We start from the raw sequence: 17,729 nt of genomic DNA, 5'->3' as shown, positions 1-17,729 counted from the left end.
GTAAGACGAATATCAACATAAGTACAAGAAAGGTGGTAATGGTGTGCAGTCGAATTAGATCAGGCGATGCCGAGAAAATTGAGTTAGATACTGAGATACTATAAACACTAGAGAGGTTTTAAGAATGAAATTCTCACTCTACAGCAGAGTGTGAGCTGATATGAAACTTCCTGGTAGATTAAAACTGCGTGCCGGACCGAGACTCGAACTCGGGACCTTTGCCTTTCGCGGGCAAGTGCTCTACCAACTGAGCTACCAAAGCACGACTCATGCCCTGTCCTCACAGCTTTACTTCTGCCAGTACCTCGTCTCCTACCCTCCAAACTTCACAGAAGCTCTCCTGCGAACCTTGCAGAACTAGCACTCCTGAAAGATAGAATACTGCGGAGACATGGCTTAGCCACAGCCTGGGGAATGTTTCTAGAATGAAAAAAAAAAAAACCTAGACAGGTTTGGTATTTGGAAAGTAAATTTACTGACTATGGCAAAAGTAGAGGGCATATAAAATGTAGACTGGCAACAGAAAGATAATAGTTGCTGAAGAAGATAAATATTTTAACGTAGAACGTATAAATTTAAGTTTTTGGGAGACTTTCCTGAGAGTATTTGGAGTGTAGCATTGCACGGAAGGGGATGTGGACGATAAATAACAGAGATAAGAGGAGGGTAGAAGCTTTTTAAATGTGGTTCTGGAGACCAATACTGACTATTAGGTACTGTATTACGAGAGCGTGCTAACAAGTAAAGCCTTCCAATTTTTTATGTGAAAACTCTTAGAGCTTTTAAATAAAACAAATGTTAGTGGCAATCGCCATCTTTATTCTTATGTCTACAAATTTGCAGTCCTCTGCTGCTATACAGCTCCGAACTGTAGGGTGTAAGATGGCGGTGTGTAACGTGACCGAGTTTCGAAACTGTCCTGCCGCAGAACTATACCAGACGACACACGAGCACTGCGACAATCTGACGTGTTGGGTTCACTGTCATCGATCATGCTGCACAAGTCCCGCCTCGGCACCATCCGATACTCGTCTGCTTCCAACCTTAAACAACACCGTCTTGGACTTCAGTTTGAAAGCGGTAAAAGCAGGGGTTGATGTGGCTCCGTGAATAAAGTCAAACATTCTAAAATGACGGTATCACTAAACTGGTCTATCGTTGGGGGAAGTAAGTTCATCGCCAGGGTGATTACGTAAAGAAATAAATATGTAGACATGAAGAATAAAGATGTAGAATGTTACTGACGTTCGTTTAATTAGGAAGTTTTACGCGTTTTCACATTAAAAATTCGTAGGCATTGCTTTTCATCACCTCCTCTTAAGACAACTGATGGAGCGCCGACTCTAATCGCGGAGAAAATAAATTTTACAGCTGTACTAAATGAAGGGATCTGTTGATGGTATACATCCTGACGCGGCAGCAGATAGTCAAGTAATGGAAACGCGAAACGCTATTGAGGAACTTTAGAGAATCAGCACTTGCGATAGACGGACGTCCCTCTCACACTAAGTCCTTACGGACAGATTAAGCAACATTCGAGAACTTATATAGGCGTACTGGCCATAATTCCTCAGTTTCCACGTGTAACAGGGAGAGGAATCACTGGCAGTAGTACAAAGAACATTCTGCCATTCACTACAAAGTTGCTTCCGGAGTACATACGGTGATGCAGACGTCCGGAGGAAGCGTTATTCGTGCAAGAAAAAGATCCTTTTAGAATTCTAGGCAGACTGACTATTCAATACTGTGAAGAAAGAGCACCTATCGAATGGTCACTGGTTTCTTTAGTTAGATGCAATAAGCCACACAAGTGCTTGACCAACTCCAGTAAACGCCGCAACGATAATGCTTTGTCCATCACGGTTATATTTCGCTACTGAAATTTCGACTGCTGCCGGTACAAAAGAAGCCACGAAGTTTACGCGTAATGATTATCATAGTAAAGTTAGATATTCGACGTCCTACCGATAGAAAATCTTTTCGAGTGCTTTACGTGAGCGGAATAGGAACAGAATATACTAGTTATACTGTGTCCAAACGGCACAGAACGCTCGCTCGTAACAAAGATAAACAAGCCGGGAGGATCCGATTACAAGGTTAGTCGTTAAGACCTAGCACCTGTCACACGGTTTAAAGGATAGAAAATAAATTAAAAATAGCTGTTTCACATTCCGACCTCCTCACGGTCCAGGTAACAGTTCGGAATTCGAACAGTGCTAAATTATATAGTGAAATCTGCGTGGATCACACCAGTCGAAAGATAAGATGCCTAATCTGCTGAGTTCTGATAGCAGTTGACACCTCGAGGACGTGAAGACAGAGCATGCACGTTTAAGCCGTTCGGTACGCTATACGGGGCACTAAAGATAAGCTTAATCTCTGCTAGGAAGCGAGGGGAGGAAAAAATGCCGTAACTGTAGCTGCACAGACGTTTTAGTAAGCTGAGTAAGTCTGTAGTTCTGCTGTAAAACGCGGTCACCTGCACAGTACCGTAGCGACAGTGGCACGGACTCTGGAACCGTGGGTGTGCTGAAGCTAAAGGAGCCAGCCGCATACACACAGCTGGCGTTCTTTTTTTGGGCTGCCTCTCCCGGCGGCCGTTCACTGACCCTGAGGATTTCGCGGCCGCCAACCTTTGGCTGTCTGCCTATTTCCGGTCCCGGTCGCCGTTTGCGGTCACAATGATTCTGTTCGCACCACACTTCTGAGTGAACTGTCTATTAATAACGCTTGGCCAAGAAATGCTTCAGCTCTTGGCAGCACCTGTTGTATGTAGTCCCTGAACTTTCATTTCCTTTCGCGCCGCGAACTCGCACCTTCGCAATGAGACGCTCAACTGTCTCGATGTAATACATACGCTTGAAGCCCTCAACGCGCGTAATTACTCTGAGGTGACGAAAGTCCGGGGATACCTCCTAATATCTTGTCAGATCTCCTCCTGCCCGGCTGGAGCAACTCTACGTCCATGCAGAAATGCTGAACCACGCTGCACGCTGCCTCCATAGCCGCCAACTGCGAAAGTGTTGCAGGTGCGAATTTTGTGCACCAACTGACCTCTCGATTATGTTCCATAAATGTTCGATGGGATTCATGTCGGGCGATCCAGTTGGCCGAAACATTCGCTCGCATTATCCATAATGTTCTTTTAACCAATCGCGAACAATGCTGGCCAGGTGACACGGTGCACAGTCGTCCATAAAAATTCCATCGTTGTTTGGAAACATGAAGTCAATGAACGGTTGAAAATAGCCTTTACTAGTAGGCGAACACAACCATTCCCAGTCAATGGTCGGTTTATTTGCACCAGAGGATCCACTCCATTCCACGTAAACATAGCTCACACCATTATGGAGCCACCACCAGCTTGCACAGGGCATTGTTGACAACTTGGATCCATGACTTCCCATCAGCTCTTACCAACTGAAATAGGGATTCATCTGACCAGGCCACAGTTTCCAAATCGTTTAGGGTCAGAGCGATGGGGTCACGAGGCAAGGACAGGCGCTCCAGGCGATGTCGTGCTCTTAGCAAAGGCGCCATAGCCGATTAACGCCAAATTTCGCCACTGTCCCGGCGGATACGTTCGTCGTACGTCCCACATTGATTCCTGTCATTTCACGCAGTGTTGCTTGTCTGTTAGCACTGACAACGACGAAATCGCCGCTGCTCTCAGTCGTTAACTGAAGGCCATCGCCCACTGCGTTCTCCGTGGTGAGAGGTAATGGCTGAAATGTGATATTCTCAGCACACACTTGACATTGTGGATCTAGGAATATTTAATTCCCTAACGATTTTCGAAGTGTAGTGTCCTTGCGTCTAGCTCCAACTGTCATTCCGCGTTCATAGTCTTAATTCCCGTCGTGCGGCCATTATCACGTCGTAAGCCTTTTCACATGGATCACCTAATTACAAATAACAGTTCCGTCAATGGACTGCCGTTTTATACGTCGTGTACGGAAATCTGCGCCATACCTCACGCAGTACAGTAAGTCATTCTGTCAACTATGAGAACTCCCCTGCGTATGGTGTACATGAAAAATATTTTATACATGACGTTCAAAGACGTAGCATGGGACAAGATATTTGAAATCTTAAGAAAAATAGATGTACAAGAAACCAGAGAGAAATGTAAGAATAGAATAGTAAGAGAGAAGCGTATGGAATAAAAAGCTCGTAAGGAAGGGAAGAGTCTCTCTCCTAACGTTCACCCTCATATCAAAGAAATAATGAACGAAAATAAATGAAAGGTTTAGGAGAGAGATTGGAGGGTGAAAAGAAATCAATGGTAAGATTCGCTGACAATACTGGTGTCGTCAGTGGAACTCAGGAAGAACTACAGGAAACAGAATAAATCAAAGAAAGGCGAAAGAAATTAATAAAGAGGGAATTCCTCGATAAAAGAAGTCTCCTAGTATCAAAGAAAGTCCTTAGTTTGAGGGAAAATCTTCTGAGAGCGTACATGTCGAGCACAGCACAGTATGGAAGTGAATTATGGCTGTAGAAAAAACGAGAAAGAAATGACACTCAGCGTTTGAGAAGTGGTGTTACAGAACGACGCTGAAAATTTAGCGGATCGACCAGAAATGAGAAATCCTCTGACGTATCGGCGAGGAAGAGAATATATGAGAAACATGACTAAAAGAAGGAAGACGATAATAGGACAGGTATTAAGATATCGGGGAGTAACTTCCTTGGCGCTAGAGGGAGCCGTAAGGATTGCAGAGGTGGGAATATATAGAACAAATAATTGAGAATGTTAGGTGTAGCTGCCAACCTGAGATGTTGGCATATGAGAGGAGGTCCAGAAAGCCTGCATCAACCACTCAGATGACACGTGAAAAAAATTATTCAAAACATGGAGAGTAAATCTACACCAGAGATGCCAGTATTTTCGTCTACGGTCAATACTTCTCTATCTGTTAATCCTCCGAGACATTGGCACACATATGTCTTCTCAAAAACTGAACAACGACTTTAACAGAGCCGGCATTCGGGAAAAAAGGACGCGGGTGTAACCAGCCGTCGACGTCGTGCTCGGAATGTCAGTATAATCTCTGATTGAGTAAGAATGGTGGTCTTTTTGAAGCAACTGATTCGAGTGTGACAGTTTCCCCAACAGACAAAATATGTGGTTTTTTTGCGCTGTTGTAAGGGATTGAGGCTGGTGGTCTTCGCTGTGGACAATAATAAAGCAGATTGGATTGTTGCTATCAGTGCTCAGTTCTCTCTCTCTCAACAACACTATAACTTACGATTTCTTATCATTAGCTCCTCTGATCAAGTACTCTTTTTGTGATTTCTTACCTCATGTATAACTACGATCCCCAGGCCGCCCCCCTTCCCACAGCTTGCCACAGCGTGGGGCCGAAGCCAGAGCTCAAAGAAAACGGCTGGGGCCCTTTCTTTTTTCTTTAAGGAGTGGCGCTCGTGAAGTGAGCTGCAGCGACGAGAGGGTTAAGGAATGTCGTGTGGGCCCTCCCCAGTGATAGGTCCCTCACAATGCGGCCATTGAGTTAACACGCGCCCGGCCACAGACACGGCCTGTCCTGTCCTGTCCTGTCTCGCCCCGGAGCCCAGGGACTCGCCTGTCTGACGCCCACTGCTCGCAATCGTAGAACTCAGAAGCACACACACGGCCACCGGACAGAACACTAGAGAGCACCCACACAGCGAATCTATAAGCACCTCACGAGACCCAGGATACGGATCTGGACATTGCTGCATCATAAAAATCCGAGAATAGAACTGGGGACCCGACGCCGACCAGTAGATCACGGAGGTGATCATAAATTTCAAAACAGCTCGCTGGCTCAGCTTTCTTTAGCATGCATAAGGTCCATAATTCTACGACTCTAAAGGAAACACCTGTTCACGCTGACGTCCACCCAAAATAGTTTACAGAGGATCTGGCAGCTCCATGACAGCGCGGATACTGTCATGTCTGGCGAATTTGGAGTCGAATATGAACTGAATAATGTAGCACTATTGTGTCCATATGACGCAGAGAATTGTGCTGCTGAAAAATGTGGTGTCCAGTGACAGATTTCTTCATCAAGGGTTGCAAGTGATACAAAAACTGAAGCGGTCCATAGCCTTACTGAATGCGTATAACAAATATAGGAGGGTCTCTTATCATAACATGGTCTCCGCATCAGGGGAGCTGTTTGACAAGACTGGTGAGTTTATATGAAACAGCGAGAAACTTTAAGTGGCATAACTGTATCCGTGAAAGTTTTTATTCAGATTTTCAAAAACACAGACCCTTCATTACTTTGTTGGCAGCTATCTTATGAGCTTCTTGATATTACACGACTCATGGGAATAGATAACTACAAATATCGTTACGTGATAAAAACTTTTTAAACTGCACTGCAGATAAAATAACTCAGTCAAATTCAGCAAAACTCCTCATTATCACTTAAGACTAATTGTCACTCTTTAACCTCTCCCAGCACAGCAAGGCAAATTTAAACTTTTCTGAGATTGTGGTAAAATTCCTACTTAAGGAAGCGGTACTTGGAAATCACTTTCAATTCTAAAGGTAACGTCGCCTTCGCCAGATTAACGCGACTCTCGGTAGCTCGTTTCACATGTGGCACATCCACGAAGTGACTCCTGTAGAAACCAAATACAAGTTTAAATTACGAGCAGTATCCTCGGCTACAGGTTCAATACTGTACTTGATTCATCACTTCACGTGTCCATCTAGTACCTGATACTTACGTTAGTTTTGTTAACTTATTGAGTGTAAACTGAAAGCCAACCCTGTAAACATATGAGAGCTGCCTTGGAGATCAACTTTTTCACCAGTCACAATTGAGGGTATGACTGTCCAGACAGAAACAAGGTAGTTTATCATAACGAGCTTCTAAGAGCGGAGCTCGGCCAAAGACCTGGACGAGGAAGGGAGTGTGAAAGAGAATAATGGATCTATTTCGATGGCATTAGTGTAGGTAGGTTGCAAATTGGTTCTAATAACTTTCCACGTGTAAGAATTGTATCTTATGACATAGCATGATATATAACAGGACACCGAAATCTTTTTCTGATGCCTCTAAAAACGAACAATATTCGTCATGGTCTTCCTGCAGTTTACTCACACGGTTTTCCTATCATAATATTAAAAACTTGAGACACTCGATCTAACATAAGAATATCAATCCTGGTGTGAGTTCTATTACGGGAAAATAAAGAGCTTCGAACAACCACTTACGTCACATCTCTCTTACGGACCGTGCAGCAATTTAAAATTTGTGTTCGCTAAGATATTTTGAATTGCCTCGCGTATCTTTCATTATTTGTTCCTATGATGCGCGACGATATGTTGCTATACTGGTCGTGATGACTATTATTCCTCCACACAAAACCAATTTTGTTTGATTTCTAGCACATTCACACACACACACACACACACACACACACACACACACACCACACACACACACACACACACACACACACACACACACACACACACACACACACACACACACACACGATCGTACTGTAATGGACAAGTAATGTTTTTCCCTTACTAACCTTTATATAATTCCAGTGCTGTTGAGTTCGTTCGTGTGGATTTGGAAAGGCATGTAAAAAAGAAGACACAGAAAGAAATAGCATTAGACAAGGCCACCACCCAAAGACATACAGTTCACCACACACTGAGCGCTGCAGCATCTTTCTCGGTGGATGTGAACGGCAGCAATGTAAATCACCATATCCCAACTGGTCGCAGGGAAAACGCCTACGGTATTACGTTAACAAAATCGATGACTAACAAACTGCCTATGTCTCTCCATCCTCGCAAACTTATGCGGAATGAGTTTACGTCTCCAGGCAGAGAGAGTGTGATGCAACAATGTGACACTGGGATAGCGTTAAGTCGTTTTTTCGTATGTTAGTCTTGCAATTTAAGTACAAATGGTTACTTAATGGCACTTATTGGCTTTGCATTCTAGAAGTGTTTATAGAAATATTACCAATAGAAGCATTGCTGGGTTCCGTAACTGTTGCATTAATTGTATGGTGAGTGGGGGGAGTTGAATTACATGAAACTGTAGGGGACCTACGTAATTCTGTGGAATACGAACAAACTAAATATTTAAATTAACATCGTCGCTTAATATTACATCCTATCTGTTTAACAGTTAGAACCTTAATATATGAAACAACTAGACGTATTAACTCCAAGCCACCTGTTTGTTGAAACTCTTAGTATGAACTTCCATTTCTACATAACAAGCTTCGAAATGTTTCTCACTACAGAAAAATGTAGGAGTGCAATGTTTCATATTCGTATTCTTTCTTAATGTTAAGTGTCAAATCGGACTTCAGCCTCTCTCTTCGTAGTGGTTCGTGCTCCATGAATAACTATAAATTCCAAAGAGAAGTTCTAACTTCACGTGGTCCTAGCGAAACGAAACAAAACCACACGACCAAGCTTAGTAAAGAAAGAAACGAGAGGAGTCTAGCAACCATATTGCCAGACACTGTCGATACGTCGTGTAAGACTCATCAGATTGCTTGGGAATCACGAGCGGTCAGCGACCGACCGCTGCGATCTAATCCCACACGTCCTATGGACAGGTCGCACGAACTACCTACTTGTTGCTACAATCAGTCGATCGGGTGTGGGGGCCCTTAAGGTCTGCTGTTCCGCAAGCCGGTACACCCTGAAGTGTTTTCTCCATAGTTACAAGCAGACTCGATGCAGTGCCAGACAAACGCGGCCCGCGAGGCTCAGCTGAAGAACGCCCTGTATAGCTGGACACGGCCAGCAGCGGTGGGCGGGAAACCGAATACAACGGTGCCGGCCTGGCTGAGGAACGAGCAAGTCCGGCTAAAGGGCCCACGGTGGTCCTGAGCCGACCACCGCGCGATGCCCACGCGCCGCTTCGAGGACAGCAGCTCGACGTCGCTGCACTCCTCACAGCGAGTGCTGCGTGCTGGCCACTCCACAGCCGAAAGCCGAAAGCACGTAACGCAAGACACGTGCTCGCTTCGTCATCGTAAGCGATACGGGGAAACGCCGAGTTCTCATAAATAATGTGCTTCAGAAGGGTAATAACATAATTTGATCCTTTGGGCTACTAGAGTGGACATCACGGGATGAGGAACAGCAACTCAATAACGATGTACTTTTGCACATTCCGCTCTCTATCACGTCACGCATATTTGTATTTCACTATGCCGCCGTTTATCTCCCTGCAAGCAACGGTTATACGCTTGCGGTGTGTGGCGGAGAGTATTTTGTGTGTCACTGTCACTGCACTCCTTTCCTGTCCCAGGCGCGAATGGTTCGCGGAAGCAAAGATTGCGGGGGCTTGACTCAATCTAATGTCATATTCACAGACTTTTCGCGAGATATATGTAGGAGGAAGTAATATATTTGTTGACTCTCCTTGGAACGTCCGTTCTTGGATTTTTAACAGAAAACCACACCCAGATGCCTTACTTACAGCGTCTGCCGCTGGGGTTGTTTGATCATCTCCGTGACGCTTTCGTGCTTACTAAATTAACCCGTAACGAAACATGCAGTTTTTTTTAGTCTCTATATCCTCTATCAATCCTATTTGATACGGGTCCTATAGTAACGAGCATTATCCAAATATTGGTCGAAGCAGCGTTTCGTTCGCTACCTCCTTTGTTGCGCATACTCTTAGTTATTTTATGGAAGTAAGTATATCCTTTGATTCTTGTGCAATAGTGCAATCTTAAAATAATGGCTCTTTTTGCCTATTAATGATGTGGGTCAACTGCCACTACCTGGACCACGTATCAAACCTCTGCAGATCTTCCTGCGTTTCGGTACAATTTCCTAGCGTAGTGATTTCTCTATACAACAGACCATCCGCGGAAATCCTCATGGAACTTCTGAAGTGTCATTTATATGTACTGTGAAAAGTAAGGGCCTTGTAACTCCCTCGCTTGCGGTATGCGGGAAGTCACGCCTGAAGCCTTCTCTCCATTGAGAACGACGTGCTGTGTTCTGTTAGCTACAAACTTAATCAAATCGGATATTCCGTACGCTCTTATTTTGTACATTAGGCGACAGGGCGGGACTGTCAAAAAGCAGTGCATCTAGCTGGGCGCCAGTATCCACCGCCTTCTGGGTCTCGTGGACAAACAGCGAGCAGTGTTTCACACGACCGTTGTTTTCACGTATCACATTCATTCCTACAGAGGTGGTTATCGGTTCCGCCACCTTATGTAATCAGTCAACATGTCTCTCGCTCTCGACTGCTTTCTGTGTTTTGCACGTATTTATTAAAATATTTTCAATATACAACATTGCAAGTTTTATGATTTGCATTAGTAAGAGTTTACACAAAAGGACCAGTAAGTAAATGATGACGTGGGTGGTATGAAACTGGGAGAAAAATCAGACAAGGATCCAGAAAACCTAAGCCGAGACAAGTTCATAGAGCACATGACATTCCCTTGGAGTTAGAAAGATCATTGGGAGAGCCAGCCACAAAAAAAACTATTCCACCGGGTACGCAAGGTACCTTTGACATGCGAAGTATCCTCAGACTTCAAAAACAACGTAATAAGTAATGCAAAACATTTTTTCTGAAAGTAGCTTGGTTTTATTCAGGATTCCAATACATTCTTTTGGCTGTACTTGGAACGCACCTTCCTTAAAGACGCCATTTTCTCATAATAATTTAAATTCCAAAGACAGCTGACAGGTATGAATATTCGCAAACCATTAGTTTAATAAAATCATTATTGTAATATATTAAGGTGAATTATTTACATAAAAAGGGGACAACTAGTAAAAGTCGAGCTCTGAGATCAGTTTCAGTTTTGGATAAACGTAGGAACACGCGAGGCCATACGGTCCATATCACTTAGGTTGGAACAGAGGTTACAGAAAGGCAACTCTAGATCAATAGCATTTGTAGATCTAGAGAAAGCTTTTGAAATGTTGATTGGAATATAGTCTTTTAAATTGCGAACGTAGCTGGGATAAAAGATGGGGCGTGAATAATTACGCAGAGTTGTACAGAAATCAAACTGCAGAATCAGAGGACGTACAAGTAAAGCAGTAACTCAGAGGGGTGTGAGGCAACATTATGGCCTCTCCTCGATATAATTCAACTGTACATGGAGCGAGCAGTAAGGAAATCATGGAGTAATTTGGAATGGCAGAACAAATAAAAACTTTTAGGTTTGCCAACGATAGTGTAATTCTGTCAGAGACGGCAAAGGACTTTCAAGAGCAGTTGAATGGTATGGATAATGACCTGAAAAGAGGTTATAAGGTGAACATCAATAAAAGTAAAACAAGGGTAACTGAATGTGGTCGAATTAAAACAGCTGACACTGACAGAATTAGATTAAGATATGAAAAACTGAAAGTAGTAGACAGGTTTTGGTATTTGGGCACAAAACAATTGATGATGGCCAAAGTAGAGAGGATATAAAATGTAGACTGGCAATAGCAAGAAAAGCATTTTTGAAATAGAGGAATTCGCTAATATCGAATATAAATTTAGATGTAAGGTAGTCTCCTTCCATGGTTTGTGTCTGGACTGTAGCCCAGTTCGTGTGGAAACATGGGTGATAAGCGATTTTGACACTAAGAGAATGTAAGTTCTTGAAATGTAGTGCTAAGAATAATGCTGAAGATGAGATGTGTAGATGGAGTAACTAATAATGGGGTAGAATCTAACTGAGGGAAAACAAATTTATGGTTTAACTTGACTAAAAGAAGGGGTTCGTTGGTAGGGTAGTTCTGAAGCATCAAGAAATCAATTTGGTATTGGAGCAAGGAAGGATGGGGGGCAAAAGTTTTCGTGGGAGACCAAGCAGTTTCAAAAAGGTGTAGGTTTGGAGAGGAGGCGGCTTGCGCAAGACAGACCAGCTGAAGAGCCGTGTCAAACCAGTTTTGGGATTGTACAAGACGAGGACTACGACAAAGACAACCACCACCACTACGATGGCGACTATCATAGATATGTACTAGACGTGTACAGCTTCTTTTATTCGGTGCCAGAAGTCTGCTTATTAGAGTGACAAGAATATTACAATGCTGTAAATCAAACTCAGTACCATGCATTAACAAGGAGCGTATGAAACGTATCGACAACGGAACAGCCTTGTTGTTGCTGCTGCCACGACTGCATATGACTAAACGACAACACTGACCACTCCCACGCTCAACTGTCAATCACTTCGTTATTTTGATCTAAGTATACTGCTAGAATTATGGCTGTTTACGGCCCAAGTTCCGTCAGCAGCCAGGGCGACGTCCAGAGAGCCCCAGCCCGGATTCTAAAACGCGATCGCGGCGAGAACCCTACCGTCACGGCGCCTCATGCTAACACGCGCCTGCGCACAATCACAAATTGGGGTCAAGCCGTGCCCGCGACCGCTTCCGCCGTCCAGACGGAAACCTGGTGACGCAATCGGTCTCGGCCAGCGCGCCGCGATTGGCGCTCGTTGCCCGTAATGCGAGGTGTCCGCAGCAGTGACGTCATTGGCCGGTGACATCACGCCCATTACCTCCTGGGCGCGTCCTGTCTGCAAAACTGGACGGTGACCGCCGGGTGTCGCCCACGATCCAACCAACCCGTTCCTCGTCCGGAGAAGTGTCTGACTGGGAGCGCTCGACGTAGGCCGTGAGGCTCAGAATAGACAGCTGCCGTGTCTTTAAATGTCAATTGCGCCTGCGCTTCCAGGGTCGACGGGCAGATAATACTCCATTTTAATTAAAACCTGTACTTTTGTCAAATATACGGTGTGCCAACGAAATTTGCTCATTTCAGCTTTCAACAGAATGAAACAAGGTATATTCTTATGTTGCTGCACACTTGGAAATTGAAATTCTACTACTTTGAGAACATAATACAATCTTTGATCGCAATTGTTTTTTTTTTTTTTTTTCTTTCAGTTTACGAGCGTCATATATGTCGGTCATTCTAATCTATTGCAATATATGAAAATTGACTATGCTGACGGTAACTTTACACTACAGGTGAACTGTATTTATCAGTTTAATTACTATTTTACATCTTTTGGTGGTACCAATCTTAGCTACTAGTTTAGGGTAATAGCTATACCTGATTATTATTATAACACTGTTTTTATGTTGTGACCAGTTTCATGCATTCTACAAGATTTATACAGCGAAATAATGTGTCCTTCGTTGTGATTAGTTACATCTCATTAAAATTTTGTGTTAGCGAACGGAAAATTTGAATTGTGACGCTACATAAGAATGCTGAAGATTACTCTGGTAGAATGGATAACTAAATGGTTCAAATGGCTCTGAGCACTAAACATCTTAGGTCATAAGTCCCCTAGAACTACTTAAACCTAACTAACCTCAGGACATCACACCACCCATGCCCGAGACAGGATTCGAACCTGCGACCGTAGCAGCCTCGCGGCTCCGGACTGCAGCACCAGAACCGCACGGCCACCACGGCCGACAATGGATAACTACTGACGTACTTAATCGCATTACGAAGAAAGGAATTTTACTGCACAAATTGGCAAAAAGGAAGGATCGATTGATAGGACACTTAATGAGGCGTTAAGGAACTATCAATTTGCTAATAGCGGGATGTCTGGGGTTAAAAATTGTAGAGGGGGAGCACGGCCTGACTATAGCTATGCATGTCAAAAGGGGCGTAGGTTGCAGTAGTTATGAAGAGGTGAAGATGCTTTCACACGAAAGACTAGCTGGGAGAGCTGCATGAAACCAGTTTTCAGAGTGAAGATAACGGTAAGAACAATAAGAACAGCAACAGAACGGCCCTTATTGTTAACACACACACATTTACTCTAATTTTGAATTTCCAGTAGGCTTTCTCAAGCAATGAGTATGCGGGTCATTATTTAGCTAATGTTCTCCTCTATGTGTGCAGGGGTCTCTACGCGATCGGTGTAAACCTCATCGAAATCAGGCGCCCAGGGAACTTTTCCCGGAAAAAAAAAAAAAAAAACCGCACTGGAGATCCCGCTGCGTCTGTGTGTGGTGAAATCACTCATTTTCAACATAAATTTGTACAAGACTGGGCAAAAAATAAGTCCTCGATAGCGCTGAAAAGTTGCCAAGGTTTCAAATTTCCTGGCCGCTCGTTATCTTCAGAAAAAGTAAGGACTAATGAAAGCTGTTATCGACAATGGACACCAAGAAGTTACACGTTGTGAACGAAGGCTCCTCTCGTGAAGTTTTCTGGGTCAGTTAGCAATCCAGAGGCACATGTTCCGTTTATTCACGCATCCACACCGATTACAGTGTGCATCGCCACTAAAGAACACCAATTTGTCATGAGGCATCTTCCCATGCAATTCGTACGCATTTTGCCGGACAACAAAATCGCGTTCACAGAGTTACAGCAGCACAGGCAACTTGTATGGATGTGAATGGAAGCCGTCATGAAGAATGTGCCTCACAGAACGATCAGATAGTCGTATGCCCGCTGCATGATAGCATTCCGAGAGCCGAAGGGATCCCAATGACTGCTTTACTGTTTCGATGTTCTGTGGCGAGTCACGCGCCGCGGTAGCCGCATTGTTGTTCTCTGCAGTTTTCCAGCCGCCATTAACATGCTCACACACCAAACAATTGATTGCTGGCCAGGCACAGGAATTCGGGCGGATATATTTAAGTCTGCACGAAATGCGCTGTTCGGCTACCCTCAGACGAACGCCGGGATTTTTCTTGCGTAAGCGACGACCGCTTCATCGTCCGTCCATAAATATAACGATAAAAACGAATGAGGACTCGAGGGACTGAGTACAAGTTCGGATAGAGGAAGGATGAGAAAAGACTAGGCCATACCTTTTCATGCGAACCACGTCGGCATTTGTCTTAAGCGAGTTGGGATACTCACGGAAAACCTAAATCTGGGTATTTCAGCCGTCCTGCAGAAAACGAGTCCAGTGTCTGATTACCGCGTCATCTCGCTGGGTTTGTAGCGCGGATGCCTAATCTAAGCGCCAATCCTTCCAAGATGCAATATTACTGTTTCGATGTTGGTGTCACTACTTCTCCTTCGATTTTCATTGTCTTCACTAACACTTCTTTGCGTATTCCAATTGACAACTCATTACTGTGTTTCAGATTTTCAGTCGGAAGAGATTGTCCACTGCTCTTTCCTAATCCACATTTTCTAGCTGTTACAATCCTGTGTTTCAGTTTATACAATGGCATCTCAGTATGCAAATGAAAGAACAATATAGACACGAAATACACTACTGGCCATTAAAATTGCTACACCACGAAGATGACGTGCTACAGACGCGAAATTTAACGTACAGGAAGAAGATGCTGTGATATGCAAATGATTAGCTTTTCAGAGCAGTCACACAACGTTCACGCCGGTAGCGATACCTACAACGTGCTGACATGAGGAAAGTTTCCAACCGATTTCTCATACACAAACATCAGCTGACCGGCGTTGCTTGGTGAAACGTTGTTGTGATGCCTCCTGTATGGAGGAGAAATGCGTATCATTACGTTTCCGACTTTGATAAAGGTCGGATTGTAGAATATCGCGATCGTGGTTTATCGTATCGCGACATTGCTGCTCACGTTGGTCGAGATCCAATGACTGTTAGTAGAATTTGGAATAGGTGGGTTCACGAGGATAATATGGAACGCCGTGCTGCATCCCAACGGCCTCGTATCACTAGCAGTCGAGATGACAGGCATCTTATCCGCATGGCTGTAACGGACCGTGCAGCCACGTCTCGATCCCTGAGTCAACAGTTGGGGACGTTTACAAGATAACAACCATCTGCACGAACAGTTCGACGTCGTTTGCAGCAGCTTGGACTATCAGCTCGTAGACCATAGCTGCGGTTACCTTTGACCCTGCATCACAGACAGAAGCGCCTGTGATGGTGTACTCAACGACGAACCTGGGTGCTCAAACGGCAAAACGTCATTTTTTCGGATGAATCCAGGTTCTGTTTACAGCATCATGATAGTCGCATCCGTGTTTGGTGACATCGCGGTGAACGCACATTGGAAGCGTGTATTCGTCATCACCATACTGGCGTATCACCCGGGGTGATGGTATGGGGTGTCATTGGTTACACGTCTCTGTCAGCTCTTGTTCGCATTGACGGCACTCTGAACAGTGGACGTTACATTTCAGATGTGTTACGACCTGTTGCTCTGCCCTTCATTCGATCCCTGCGAAACCCTACATGTCAGCAGGAAAATGCACAACCGCATGTTGCAGGTCCTGTACGGGACTTTCTGGATACAGAAAACGTTCGACTGCTGCCCTGGCCAGCACATTCTCCAGATCTCTCACCAACTGAAAACGTCTGGTCAATGGTGGCCGAGCAACTGGCTCGACACAAAACGCCAGTCACTACTCTTGATGAACTGTGGTATCGCGTTGAAGCTGCATGGGCAGCTGTACCTGTACACGCCATCCAAGCTCTGTTTCACTCAATATCCAGGAGTAGGAAGGCCGTTATTACGGCCAGAGGTGGTTGTTCTGGGTACTGATTTCTCAGGATCCATGCACCCAAATTGCGTGAAAATGTAATCACATGTCAGTTCTAGTGTAATATATTTGCCCAATGAATAACCGTTTATCATCAGCATTTCTTCTTGGTGCAGCAATTTTAATGGTCAGTAGTGTAGCTGTCTTACACCATTTTTATATGTGGAGGTCTTTCATTTTACTACTTCCCCTGCCCATTGCTCAGATTCTAATATACGTTGAACACGTCAACTCCACATGAAGCAACGGTTGTAAGCGACGCTATGCGTCAGAGGGGAGTGAGGACTACTTGCGGTGGAGAGCCCGCCACAACCGGCGGCGTGCCACGGCGCTTGCCTTTTTCGGTGTGCGCAGTACTATTCTCGCCGCTCTGTCGCGTAACTGCAACCGCTGTCGCGCAATCTTTCCGGCAAATCTCTCGCCAGCGGGGCAAGCATCCGGCGAACCTGTTGTACGAGCGACTGTGAAGTCATCCAGCGAGAGGCGAAATTGCTCAGCACGCTCACCGTCACCGTGAGTTTTCGGTCAGGCGGCCTACAATAGTGACAGCTCAACGCCACACACGGCCCAGCTGCTGGGCTTTTATGAAGACAGGGGTGAACGCGAGGCCACGGAACATTGACTGTCAGCTTAGTCCTACCATAATAGTTGCAACAATTCGGCTACACCGTAACAACATATTCGAATACATGTGTGTAGGCCGCATGCCACGTTGACTTTCGATTTCACAACAGATTCATTAGCACGTGTCCAAAGTATTCTACCTACATAGCACTCTAAAAAATACGTTATTTTTTTAAAAAAAATTATTGTATAAGTGCCGGCCAGTGTGGCCGAGCAGCTGTTCTAGGCGCTTCAGTCTGGAACCGCGCGACCGCTACGAATCCTGCCTCGGGCATGGATGTGTGTGATGTCCTTAGGTTAGTTAGGTTTAAGTAGTTCTAAGTTCTAGGGGACTGATGACCTCAGACGTTAAGTCCCATAGTGCTCAGAGCCATTTGAACCGTTTTTATTGTAGCAATCTCAAGCTGTAAATTGTCACAAATGATAAATAATGTCGATCACTTATTGATCTTCAGATCTAAAAGTAAAAATAAAACATTAAGAAGTATCTACTCAAGCAGACCATATAGCTCGAAATCTGGTAGAATTTTAAGAACGTTAAATAATTTAAATCCATGTTATTTACTTATATACATATTTATTAATGTTTTTCATAGATAAATCTGAAGATGATCATTAAGTGAT

At 44.4% G+C, this 17,729-nt stretch overlaps 1 protein-coding gene across 50 annotated transcripts in view; it reads right to left on the bottom strand.

Annotated features, from left to right (window-relative positions):
• The window catches only part of LOC126279005 (microtubule-actin cross-linking factor 1), a 485,047-nt gene that overhangs the window by 327,421 nt on the left and 139,897 nt on the right, over positions 1-17,729 (bottom strand). For 46 of the 50 annotated variants that reach the window (XM_049979337.1, XM_049979346.1, XM_049979333.1 and 43 more), the window contains exon 3: positions 7,540-7,557. The exons of the other annotated variants lie outside the window; for them this stretch is intronic. In XM_049979337.1, the coding sequence (XP_049835294.1) occupies positions 7,540-7,557 (18 nt within the window). The remainder of the gene's footprint in view (positions 1-7,539; positions 7,558-17,729) is intronic. 50 annotated transcript variants of the gene reach the window in all.

This window comes from Schistocerca gregaria, chromosome 6 (genome assembly GCF_023897955.1).
Source record: "Schistocerca gregaria isolate iqSchGreg1 chromosome 6, iqSchGreg1.2, whole genome shotgun sequence".
In the NCBI taxonomy this organism is placed as follows: Eukaryota; Metazoa; Arthropoda; class Insecta; order Orthoptera; family Acrididae; genus Schistocerca; species Schistocerca gregaria.
Note: the sequence above shows the minus strand (reverse complement) of the source record. Positions and strands in the feature narration are given on the sequence as shown.